Raw genomic sequence first — 13,663 nt, 5'->3', positions numbered from 1 at the left:
ATCAACAAAATTGCACCATTTTATATTTTATAATGGATTGTTTTTCTTTCGGGGAATTAGGGTCATCGTCAACATTTTTTTATACGATACTTCTTTTTGGTCATGGACAACTATATTTTGTGTATTTTTCGTAAAGAAATTAGTCAATCTCCGTTATTTTGGAGCAGACGGCATTTTCCACAGACAGTTAATTCGTTCGAGGAATATGACGACAACAAAATAAATAATTTTGTCTGGGCGCTTTCAATATATGCAGTATCGTATAAATGCAAGCGTTTATTAACTAGTTGAAATTGGCTAAATGCCGGACCACGGACCCGGTAAATTTCATTTCTCATTAAAATTATAGTGGAGCCCACGGTAAACATTCCGTACATTTTTATACTGAATTGACGGTTTATAGTCTGTATATCTGACTCATGTTGAAATCAGCGACGGTGAAATTCTTGCGTCACAAAATACGCACTAACTAAATTTCATTGCGTCATGGCCAAAAAATAATGCGCCAAAAACGCAAAAACGCGCTCTGGCAGAAACACTGAATATGTCTGGTTCAGGGAACCCGACCTACCCTATTTTTTAACTGCCTACCTTAACCTTTTTATTGATTTTCGCTACGAAATTTTTTGGGTACGAAAAGTTTAATAAGCTTCAATATTTTTGAATATGAAAAAGCAATGAATTTTGCTTTCATTGTTTCAAATATTTGATATGAGTTACTTAATAAACTTTTATGTACATGCATTATTTTAGTCAACTTAATGTTTGGCCAATCTCAAAAAACTTATCATATAAGTATTATACGACGTCAAGTGTGAGATGTCAACGGCCATCCAAGGGGCAACATTTTGGAAGGTGAAGAAACATGTTTTAGGGCATTTGTTTGATAAAAGTGTTTCATTTACGAGAGCTGCTTCAAGCGAAAAGATGCTAAACTGTTCTTAACTTGTTGACAGGGATCATTTTAATATATTTCTTTACCAATACCATTCATATTAAGACTGCAGTGAAACACACTATGCTGGAAGTTACAAAATGGTGTTTGCATTGATTGATTACAATCTCTGTTTAAGTATGTTTTGCAAGCAACACATCGGAAAATGGAAAATAAGACATTTAAAAACAAGAGGGCCATGATGGCCCTGAGGTCGCTCACCTGTATATCAGCCCCCGGAGCAGGGCCAGTTTAAACCCCAGGGCTTTTATTTAAACAAACTTGGAAGACACCCATTTACAAGATGTTTCATGATGTTAAGTTTTTACTACACACATAATGAAAAACAATGACCTCTGCAAACCCCCCCCCCCCCCCGCCAGAGCCAATTTTAACCCAAGGGCTTTTATTTGAACAAACTTGGAAGACACCCACAAGAAGATGTTTCATGTTAAACATCTTACCTCTAGCTCATTGGGTTTTTTAAAAGAAGATTTCTTAAGTTTTTACTATACACATACAATTAAAAAAACAATGACACCTCTGGGGCGGGGCCATTTTTGACCCCAGGGCCAAAAGTTGAAAAAACTTTGTAAACAGTTACTAGAATATGTTTCATGCTTAATATCTAAACTCTTGCTATTTGGGTTTTTTTCAAAGAAGATTTTTTAAGTTTTTTTTTAAGTTTTTGCTATACACATACACATGTATTAGGAAAATCAATGACCCCCGGGGCGGGGCCAATTTTGACCCCAGGGCTTTTATTTGAACAAACTTTGTAGACACTCACTAGAAGATATTTCATGCTTAATATCTAAACTCTTGCTATTTGGGTTTTTTCAAAGAAGTTTTTTAAGTTTTTGCTATACACATATAAGGAAAATCAATGACCCCTGGGGCGGGCCAATTTTGACCCCAGGGCTTTTATTTTAACAAACTTTGAAGACACCCATTAGAACATGTTTCATACTAAATATTTTAGCTCTAGCTCTTTGAGTTCTTTAAAAGAAGATTTTTAAGTTTTTACTATATGCATATAGGGAAAATCAATGACCCCCTGGGGCGGGGCCAATTTTGACCCTAGGGCTTTCATTTGAACAAACTTGGTAGACACTCATTAGAAGATGTTTCATGCTAAATATCTTAGCTCTAGCTCGTTGGGTTCCCTAAAAGAAGATTTTTTAAGTTTTTACTATATGCATATAGGGAAAATCATTGACCCCTGGGGCGGGGCCAATTTTGACCCCAGGGCTGTTATTTGAACAAACTTGGTAGACACTCACTAGAAGATGTTCCATGCCAAATATCTAAGCTCTAGCTCTTTGGGTTTTCTAAAAGAAGATATTTAAAGTTTTTTCTTTCGTTGCCATGGTAACCAGAGTTCTGCATGGAATTAAATTCTTTGAACAATTTTTAAAGGTGACCACCAAAGGAACATTCCTGTGAAGTTTGGATGAAATTGGCTTAGTGGTTTACGAGGAGATGTCATTTAAAGTAAAAGTTTACGGATGGACGGACGCCGGACGAAAAGCGATCACAAAAGCTCACCCTGTGACAGGTGAGCTAAAAAAAAAAAAAAAATGAAAATCCCTAACCTCCCAATTTTTGTTTCCTGAACCAGACATTTTTTTATTTGGCCTTACATGTAACTACATAGATTAGACCTACATACAATGTAGTAATATACATTGCAGGGTGGTGCCCTTGGCTATAGCAGTAGTGTACTTATTATTTCCATAAATTTTTGATAATGAATAGGATGTACACTCAATGAATTATTGAACTTGTATAAGCTGTTAGAACCATCTGGACTATTTAAGTACCCGAGTTATTTATCAAAGTTTTAATCAATAATCAAAAAAAATAATTTAGGTCAATCAATCATGTTTATAGGTGGTGCTTAAAGCTGCACGCCTCCAGATGAGCCGAAATATTTCAAGAAATTCAATCTTTAGAAAAATGTATTAAGGTATAAAGAAAAGTAAAAAGATTCAATATTTAATTAATTATTCACATGTTATGTGCGATTTATGAATGATTTTGCAGTATCAATCACTATAATTCTACTGCGTTACTAACGTAGTAAGAGGTATTTATGTATACTTTGACCTCCTTTTTGGTAATTTACGTGGATTGTAAGTGCTTTTTGCAATGTGTGAATTATTTTCTTCGGTCTTTTCACAGCATTTTACTTTCAAATACATTTTCAAATTTTCGTGAACATTAGCATAAACCTGGAGGCATGCTGCTTTAATATAATGTAAGTAAATGAGCACATGTTCAGGAAGTCCAAAATAATACACATACAGACTTATTATTTTTTATGTCGGACACATGTGTAATGTCTAAATGATATTTTTTTAAATTATGCAGTAGCTAGCTGTATGGGCCCGTATTGCTTGCCCAAAGCTCTAGTAGTATGCAAATCATGTACGACGAGCCTAATACGCATTGTTGAGTCTAGCCGTAAGGAATTTTTAAATTAAATAACCTAAAACAATAATGAATATGCATACTTGTGTTCCTAAAAGAAGATTTTATTGAATATCATGAAAATTTAATCACATTTAAAAGACATTTGTGACTCACTTACAGCTTGAGAGAATTTTTTTAAGTTGAAAATCTACCTTATGAATGACTTTTTATTTTCTTAAACACTAAAACATGGGGAATAATTTATGATAGTATAAATGTACATGTACGGTGTTTTTTTCACCAAAATATTCGGTGAAATTCAGTCCAATTCTCCCCTAAAAATTGTATGTTTTTTCCCCTCTCAAAGCCAAAATTTTCCCCCATATGGCAGCCAGAATTTGCCTGCAAGTGGTATATTTCAGTATGCACTAGATTATTTTCCGTTTCTCCTCATTTGTGAAGAAATAAAATTTCCCTCCAATTGCATTTGCCCCCATCCAAAGGGCATCGACCCCCTTCCCCCAAAAGTGAAAAAAAAAACCACTGATGTATGTACATCTACATCGTACGTTGGTGCAATCACACTTGATTATAACACGACGGGTGGTGCTACTGTCAAGAAAAAGAAATATACAAGAAATGATAGAAAGTTAGAAGAGGTTGGATAGGTCAAAAGGAATAGATATAGACAAAAAGTCTGGCCAGCTTCATTTCGCCTTTTTAACCCAAATCTCTCCGGTTACGGTGGCCGCGGCCGGCACAGCCTTGGATATCACTAGTGGGTACTTGTAGCTGGGCCCCTAAGGCGTATTAGAATGTGAGGGCTGATAGCCCCTGCTTGAAGGATACCAAGTCAGGGGCCTCTGCAACGGAGGCAGGTAGGCTGTTCCACGTTGTGGCTGTACAAGGGAAGAAGAGAGTTCTTGTAGTACGATGTAGATGTGGATGGTAGATGGAACTTCTTGGAGTGGTCACTTCTAGTGCGGCTCGGGGCAGGGGTGAGATAATCGCTGTATGTATGTGAACATGCAATATTTGTCACGGCAAATCTGTGATTATCACCTGGGATTGCTGGGATTTGTTAAACTAGTCCTCAGTGATTTGCCACTGTGACTGAATATATCATGTCCGCCGCAATTTTCCACTTATCGTTAAAAGTTTCTGCGGTGAAAAAAGCAGAAAGTGCAAAAATCTGTAACTTCATTCAAACAAATCTAAACATTTCAATTTTTGTTAATAGTTGAAACAGCTTAATTTTGGACTGCTGTTTATAAAAAATTTCTTGAATTATGTTTGTAATAAGGTTCCTTGTAATAATCTGGTTCGAAATTTCCCTGAATGGCGAAGTGTCAGTGGGGCGAATAAATACCTAAGCAGTTGCTAACTACTAAACTAGATAATGAAGACTTTTTGTAGAAATAAAGGCATAACTCGTGTTAAAATCATTTACACAGAACCTCTTCTACTTATAAATTTTAATTTTGGGCACGAAAACAAATGTTCCCAAAAGATGTATTTTAGGGGGAACGGGAACGTTTTGGGGTTTAAACCCAACATTCGTAAAACGTTTGGTAAACCCCGGCCCGGGGGGGGTTTAATTTCCCAACTCGGGGATAATTTAACAAATATTACACAAATCTATTTTAAATGAGAAATTAAATAAAATTTAAAGGGAAAATTAAAAAGGGAAATTTATTGATTCATTTTGCATTAAAAAAAGTTAATGAACACAAAATAGCCAAATACTAAAATCTTTAGAAATGTATTTTTGTAATTGAAAAAATAAATTTAGGTTTTGTTTATTTGGTTTGGGGGGGCCAATAAAATTGGAAATTAGGAAAAAAAATTTTGGGCATTTTAAAAAAAGGTTTAAAAGTAGGACATTCGTTTGAAGGACATAACTTCATTGCCGTGTGAAACTTAGTCATAACAAGTATAGGGACATAGTGGTACTTATTCAGATAGAAGCGGCCAAGAAATACGAACGTAGGCAAAATGGTCGTGTTCAGTGTGAATAACTGTGTTCTTTTGGCGATTTTTTCTGTTTCCTGCTTTGCAGAACAGACTGTCAATATTGATTTACGAAACATTGGATTACCTGTGTACATATCAAAAGAGAACACAAATGAAACATTACTGTTTGAAGATTTCCTAAAATATGCTCATGGGAAATACAGTTCCTTAAGTTTGCTTAAAATGGAACAGTTTGAAATTGACCCTACTTTAACTGAAGTGACTGGACATTGCCAGTCTGACATCACATTTTTAAGATCAAATACTAACGATTCGCTTGTGACAACTTCATTCTATAAATATATCGATGCTACTGCTAAAATACCGCAGGGGATTCTACAAGGAAAATGGAATTGGGTGGGGGACTACCAGGAATGCTACGATATTGACCGGCTTCGTAATCCAAACACTAACAAATCATTCGGTGGAAAATACTTCTCTGCTGGAATAGTCATCAATGGAAAACCCGTGCTGATGAATACATTTCCTTTAGTTGTCGGTGTATGCTTACCTAGCTCCTGTAACAAGACTGACGTGGTAACGTTGTTAAATCAACTGATTGCATTCATTAAAAAAGAAATTGCTCCAGTTTTTCCTATCAAACAGGATATTACCGTTTATGAAAGTATATCCGATGGGCCAAAGGATCTAGGCAAAGACGCCATTGTCATGCTTGTTATAATTGGATTATTATGCTTCATTGTATTTGTGTCAACTTTGGTTGACTACCTGTGTTCTTTATCAGATAAGGAAATGGAAACTCTTGTCAAAGACGACTCTGCTTTCGACGATAGTCATGATGATGATAGGACAGGACTTCTGAATAGTGAACTCTTCTCTCACAGTATCCAAGAAGGCAGATGTCCTCAAACAAAGCGAAAACTATTAAAGGTTTGCCGGGTGTTCTCAGTATTAAGTAATGGGAAGAAATTGTTTGGGACTGCAACAGCAGTTGGGCCATTGGCTTGCTTGAATGGTATCCGGGTATTGAGCATGTGGTGGGTTATTCTGGGGCACACATATGCTTTTATATTTGCTGTTCTCGACAATATTGCTGAAGCTGAGAAACTTATTCAAAGATTTTCTTTCCAGCCAATTATGAATGGTACTTACTCAGTGGACAGTTTCTTTTTTCTCAGTGGTCTTCTCGTTGCTTATTTGGCGTTAAAGGAAATCAAAGAGAAAGGTAAATTAAGTTGGCCTTACTATTTCATCCACAGATACTGGCGTCTGACGCCTCTCTATGCCTTTGTATTGTTCTACTATGCCTATGTATTTAGCAGCACAATATCAGGCCCGCTGCTGTTCTTCCTTGAAGCAGGAAATTATCAGAATACATTTGATGTTTGCAAAACTTACTGGTGGACAAACCTTCTCTACATAAATAACATGTACCCCAATTATGGAAATCTAGCCACAACATGTGTTGGGTGGAGTTGGTACCTCGCAAATGACATGCAGTTTTATATAGTTTTTGGACCAATCGTAATTTTGGCATTGTCTTACAAAGGAAGAGTAAAACACCTTGGTGTCATTTTGACTATTTCTCTCATTTTTGTTGGCGTTGTAGTAAGAGGCATTTTGGTATGGTACTATGGCATATACGGAGGCGCCAATGGGGCTGCAACAAAGCACAAAGATGATCCATGGGGTGAAAACGGTCCACTTTATGGCAGACCGTATGCAAGATATTCTGTTTATCTTGTCGGTATGCTAACAGGATACGTGCTTTCTATTAACAACAATCGCATACGACTCCCTAAGATTACAGCATTGTTTGGTTGGTGTGTTGCTATAGCAACTGGATTAGCTGTCATTTATGGCCAGTTTTATTATAACCGTCACACTGGTACACACATGACCTTAGTACAAAGTATATTTTACAATTCTCTCGGAAGAACAGCTTGGGGCATGTGTTTAGCTTGGGTCGTAATTGCTTGTGTTTCTGGTAATGGTGGACCCGTGAAGGATATCCTTTCATGGCAGGTTTGGGCACCACTTGGGCGTCTGACCTACGCAGCTTACCTTGTGCACCCAATTATTATGTACACATACTACTTCAATATGCGACAACCTTTACATTTCTCTGACATGACGATGGTGTACTTATTTATTTCACATTTAGTTGTCTCTTATGTGGTGGCCTTCTCGGTCTCGATGTTGGTCGAGGCACCTATGATACAGCTGGAGAAACTATTACTACAGCCGATAGGTACATTTGCAAATACTTGCATTGCTGCACCTTGTGGGCAGCTTCTTGGGAAAATAAGAACCCGTTTCAATCGTGGCTCTTGAGTCGCGCCTTTCATCTAAAGTCTCTGTTTTGAATTGATCTAATATGATAAGACTGCACGTTTGTAACGTCACTTTTTCATTGGATAATAGTTTTATATACACGTATGAAGAAATCTTACCTTTTCTGAGTTTTCTCTAAATGCTTATAATATACATGTATTCTTGATAAGTACTTTGATTGTTAAGTAAAGGTGACCTTGTTACGGAAAATGCCTCTTGAGTTACACTGCCACACAGACTTATAAAATTTGCATGAACAATGTTTGTATAGCAAGATCTGTCGGGGAATAAAATCTTTATTTGTAATAGATCTGTGTGCTGTTTTTTTGGTGGGTTGGGGTTAGAGGTTTATCTTTGTCATTATTTCAGCTAGAAGTGATTGTTAAAAAATAAGCATTGATCTATTTAAATTGTTACGAAGTTGTTGATTTTTGTTTCTATGATCCCCATAACACACACTTATATAGATATAAATATTATAATATACATTTGTACTTATTTTGTTTGATCTTTTATTTTTATGATTTCATTATATTTTGATAATGTTATTTTCTCTTTGTTTAATTATGTTTTTTGCTATCTGTATAAATGACAAGAAGTACAATTAACTTTTTTTGCGAAAGATTTTCGGAAATAACTTGATGTAGACATATATGTAAGATGTAATTATCGGCGTGTAAGATGTGATTATCAACATGCAAGATGTGATAATTGACATGTAAGATGTGATTATAGACATGTAAATTGTGATTGTCGACATGTAAGTTGTGATTGTCGACATGTAAGAAGTGATTATCGACATGTAAGATGTGATTATTGACATGTAAGATGTGATTGTCGACATGTAATATCTATGTGATTATCGACGTGTAAGATGTGATTATCGACGTGTAAGAAGTGATTATCGACATGTAAGATGTGATTATCGACGTGTAAGATGTGATTATAGATATGTAAGATGTGATTATCGACGTGTAAGATGTGATTATCGACGTGTAAGAAGTGATTATCGACATGTAAGATGTGATTGTCGACATGTAAGATGTGATTGTCGACATGTAATATCTATGTGATTATCGACGTGTAAGATGTGATTATCGACATGTAAGATGTGATTATCAACATGTAAGATGTGATTATCGACATGTAAGAAGTGATTGTCGACATGTAAGAAGTGATTATCGACATGTAAGATGTGATTATCGACATGTAAGATATAATTATCAGATGTCTAGAAATGACATAGTAAAACGATTGTGATTATAGTGAACTTAATTATACTTGCATTTACAATATATTTTATAAAGATCTAAAACAACTTGACTTTTCTTGTAGATTTTTTTTGTGTGGATATCTTTTTTATATTACAATACTTAATTATTCAAGATAATAAAAATACCGTTGTCTATGATGTTTAATTTTCATTATTTTTCGTTTAAAAAAATGTTGATTTCTTGCATGTGAGAAATCTATTCAGTTATATACATGTATATCTATTTTAAAGTCAAGTCTGTGATGGTTCCATACGCAGCACGCTTGACCTTTAAACAGTTGGTGCGATTAAAAATGCGAAGAAAAATGTTAAGATTTAAATGTTACAATAAAAGGCCGCTTTTATAAGACTGAGTGGCCCTGAAAGTTAGCCCGATGGTATTTAAAGCAACATTAAGTACATTTTATGAAAATATAATTAGTAAAATTCCGTAAATAAAATTAGGTCGGCAAGTCATTATTGGAAGAATTTTAACTTTTAAATGTAAACGTAACTTCAATACACGGTATAGGATATTATCTAAACAAGCTGCCCTGTGTAATATACTAATTTAATCAATTGATTACACTTCCAGTTTTATCAGTAAAGCAATAATTTTTTTATCTGACAAGTCTTAAGTGTAAGATAACTTCCTTTTTCATATCAGTAATGTCAAATAACCAAATACATGTATTAGAGATGTTACCCACCGACAGAGAATAGCGGGGATTCTGACATTTATACATTTATTTTTAAAAACATTGATATAGACACAACCTCCACGGGAACAATTCGGTTAAATACACGTGCCCTGCGAGTTGCACATATCTACGCGTATTTTGCTGCGTACCATTGTGTTTCACCATCATACTATTCCGTTTTCGTTATCGCATAATCACAATATTTGACCGCGGTTAGGGTAAAAATGCTATGCAATTGCTCAGACTTCTGCATATTTCTTACTCATCGCCTTGGTGCTATCTACCGGGAATGTGAGCCTTATTTGGCCCATCATCAAGCAATACAGCATAAGTCTAGGATGAAACTATTTTTGGTTGAAAACAAAATAACCCGGCCATTATTTACTAAACATAGAAAATAGTTCTGTAATTAAGAATCTCACTTGAGTGGCAGCCATCCTTGTTTTTGAGTACTTTGTACCGGGATTGACTTAAATAAACAATAAAAAATTAAAAGAATATAATGTAATATGTAAATGGTCCATTACTGATAATGTACCAATTAAAGTTCTATTTATCACAACGTTAAAGAGTAAAAAATTAATAAACATTTCTACAAGTTTAAGAATTCAAAATTTCACGTTGGACAAACTGCTTATGCGTAATATTTTGTCATTCCTGGTACAAAGTATCTCTCTGTATAAAGTATGTTGAGGAAACTTTTCAAAGTCGTGACTCAATATTTATAGGACATGTTTCGCTATTGTTTATACACATTGTATACATGTATAGAACGTCGGGTCAGAATGTGTATCATGACGCTTCTACGAGGGTTGTTCAAAAAGTAATAGGATTAAGAGTCTTGCATATTCATATTTCATTCAATTAAGAAAAATTTCATATGTACAGCGATCGTAAAATGTTCTCTACAATTTAAGCATAAGTTTATAATATTCTTTTGCTAAACGCGTGTTTTCTGTTATATTGAATAACCATGGTAACACGCATCCGGCGCAACACATCAAAATAGTTATTGAACCTACGTTGTACTTCGAATTTATTTATAATTTATTCTCTGTATGTCTATATATTCCATCAACACATTTAGTTATAATTATGTGACATTATGTTTAAGTTTGACGTCATTCGAATATAAAATGGCTTAGTTATTTAGTTTTAAACAGCAGTGGTCATCACGTTAAATGTAAAAATATGACATTTGTTAAAAAACTGTAAATTCATGCGATCGTTAAATATTGTCAACACATTAGCTATTCTCATTCAGATATATACAAAATGATTTAATTAACAAAGGACAATCATCCTGCCATTAGAACACTAGATTTTAGCTGGTGCAAGCAATTCAAAAACGGCGAATACAAGATCACAAACAGGAAAGGGCGAGGATGAAAGCGGAACATTTACGGGACGTTAGTGACGTCAATTGCAAAAGCGCTACAAAAGGATCGACGGTAACCGAGTCGCGAACTATCAGGCATTTGTTATGTCTGCATAAGTCTACTTATTTAGTTCTGACCAAAGGATTAAATATGAGACATTTGTTTTAAACACTATTTTATCGTATTTAACTAGAAATACGTGTTTTCAATAAATTAATATAATAATGATTAACAGTAATAATTATTAGTATTTCCGCCAATTTTGTTTAAATACCTGATATACCTGATATACTGTGCTAAGTAGAAAAAGATACTTTTCAATTAATACATATTGTTATTTAACTGGTTAAAATCAAATTGTTTTACAAGGTACGATAACATGTGTAAATGAATAATATGAATCGCCTTTGCATTAACATTTAAGTCCATGCCTGTTGAGATTCAAGATTACTCAAAATATATGAAAAAGCAGAGAATGGCTGGCTATCAGCCATGTTTTAATATTATTTGTTTTTTGGAGCGGAACGAATTTGTGATCGCGTTCTTCCTTTCTTCGTCTCCACATGTGAAGCCTGGTCATAGTAACATGATTCAGACACCTAGAGCACTAGCGACAATACTTTTAGAAAGAATGACGCTGGTTACATTTTGTATTTATTTAACGACGTCAAGAACGTCATTTATTGTATTGTTAGCGTGCGCCGGGTTTCTTACCCCTTGTCATTTGGAAATTTCACAGAAATCTTATTTGTAAACATTTTGGATTGACTTTTTTACTGTATATAGAGAACATGTTCCGATAATTGTCTCTTGTAAAATTGTGTACGTAAATTAAAAAATGTGAGCAGTAGAGCTGCAGTCCTATTACTTTTTGAACAACCCTCGTATTCGCATCTTTTTTCGGCCCTTTTCGTCAGTTATTCGGGAGTGGTCTTTAATACAGGTTTAACAGTAACGAAATATGTTTGGAAATTAAAGATGTCTTTTCAAGGACGTACAATTAACTGGCACTTGATCATATAGAACAAAAATAGGGTTAGAATAAATATTGGTTACTATCATAAAGATATAATCGACAAAGCAAAAAATGTTTTTTTTTCTATTTTTCATTAAAGATAAACATAAAGACGAGTTTTCATTTTCACGAATGTTTTTGCATCAATTAGTTATAAAATACTGGAGAACACATGAAGTTTTAATCATAGTCTAATTAGGCGATGATTAGTAAGTAAATTACTCTTTCCAAAAATCGGTTTCAAACTCACTGTGATTTTATACAAGATTTTTTTTATACGCAAATAAAAATGATTAACGTAACAAAGTACGTATAGATAACCTCACAAAAAAACTATGCCAAACAGATTTACTTCCCACTGTTGGCAAAGATAAAAATTTTAGAATTTCACGTACCGATCTGGTAATCTCGTTTGAATGCAACGAATTATAGCATATTGATGTTTCTTGTCTATTCTTTTTAACAGTTAAGAAGCAACAAATAAATTTATAAACACCTTGCAATATACAGCAACAGCAACATCATTTATAACCTTCCTCCTTTTATTAAAGTATAATTCAAATTGTTGAATGCTTTATACCTATTAGACTTTAATACAGAACTTATTTATATTATTCATATTAAAGAGCATTATTTGACCATTAAAGTGGTTTTTATGTTTGGTTTATCAGTCGTAAATAAAGTTACAGGTACCACAAAAGTACCATATAGACTACAATAAGTTGTTTTTATATTTTAAATTCAGTACATTTTAAGACGACGTTCTGGTCCTCAATATAAAATGCAGAGCGAGATGTCCCGTAGAAAGTAATCTCGGAGACCCTGGGCAGTGCTTTTGATACAGAAAGGGTCATCGTTTTAATCACAAGGAGGATCCTTCACGGAAAAAATTGCATTTTGCAATTTTCCGCTGTTGCTAGCAAAGAACTGCAAGGATCCTCAGTGACATATTTTATGGTTTTTTTACCACACTGTCTTTGTACCTCTTATGTTTCTTGATACGTTTAAATGGTTATTTACGTTTAAACGGTTATGGAAGATTTCGTTAAATTGACACTGTCTTATCACTAGAAGTGACCACCTAACTTTAAAGGTGACTAAACAACGTTCTTCAAGCGTCTGACAAGTGGTGCTTGTGTTTAAGTCGGTTTAGAATACTTGTAACTTTGGTGGTTTTGAAATATATGATATCTGATATTAAAGGTTTTTACACTAAAGTTCTTAATATAACTAAGTTCATAGCAACAGCACCTCGTGAAAACATCCGGTATTATAGTCTAACAAGGGTGTCGATGATATATAATAGGTAGTCAAATTACATATGTATGTGTTAAAGACCACCTCTGAATAAAGATAAACCTGTGAATTAAGGCCAATTTTTTATAACTTTCCTTTGATAAAATGATCATTAAAAAAAGATAACTTTATGCATATAAAGACCATAATATGCCTCTCCCTTGTGTGGCCTTTGCACAGATGAAAAAACAACAAAAACAGCTGCTACAACAACAGCAACAAAGGCAAACTAAAAACAAAAAATATAACCCCTACCACCGCTTTCCCAAATAATTCGAGATAAATTTTAAATGCAAAGCCCTATAAAGAAATAAAGATAATTTTTTCTAACATCAAATTGCATAAAACCCGTAAACATTGATG

General features: G+C 34.3%; 1 protein-coding gene across 1 annotated transcript; it reads left to right on the top strand.

Annotated features, from left to right (window-relative positions):
• Positions 1-5,207: 5,207 nt before the first annotated feature.
• On the top strand, positions 5,208-9,062 carry LOC132733368 (nose resistant to fluoxetine protein 6-like). Its single transcript, XM_060720011.1, has one exon. The coding sequence runs from the start codon at positions 5,345-5,347 to the stop codon at positions 7,655-7,657; it is 2,313 nt and encodes a 770-aa protein (XP_060575994.1). The 5' UTR covers positions 5,208-5,344; the 3' UTR covers positions 7,658-9,062.
• The last annotated feature ends 4,601 nt before the right edge of the window (positions 9,063-13,663 follow it).

Source organism: Ruditapes philippinarum, unplaced genomic scaffold (genome assembly GCF_026571515.1).
Source record: "Ruditapes philippinarum isolate M1 unplaced genomic scaffold, ASM2657151v2 ctg1756_1_1_1_1, whole genome shotgun sequence".
Classification (NCBI taxonomy): Eukaryota; Metazoa; Mollusca; class Bivalvia; order Venerida; family Veneridae; genus Ruditapes; species Ruditapes philippinarum.
The sequence above is the reverse complement of the archived record's forward strand: the minus strand, read 5'-3'. Positions and strand labels throughout refer to the sequence as shown.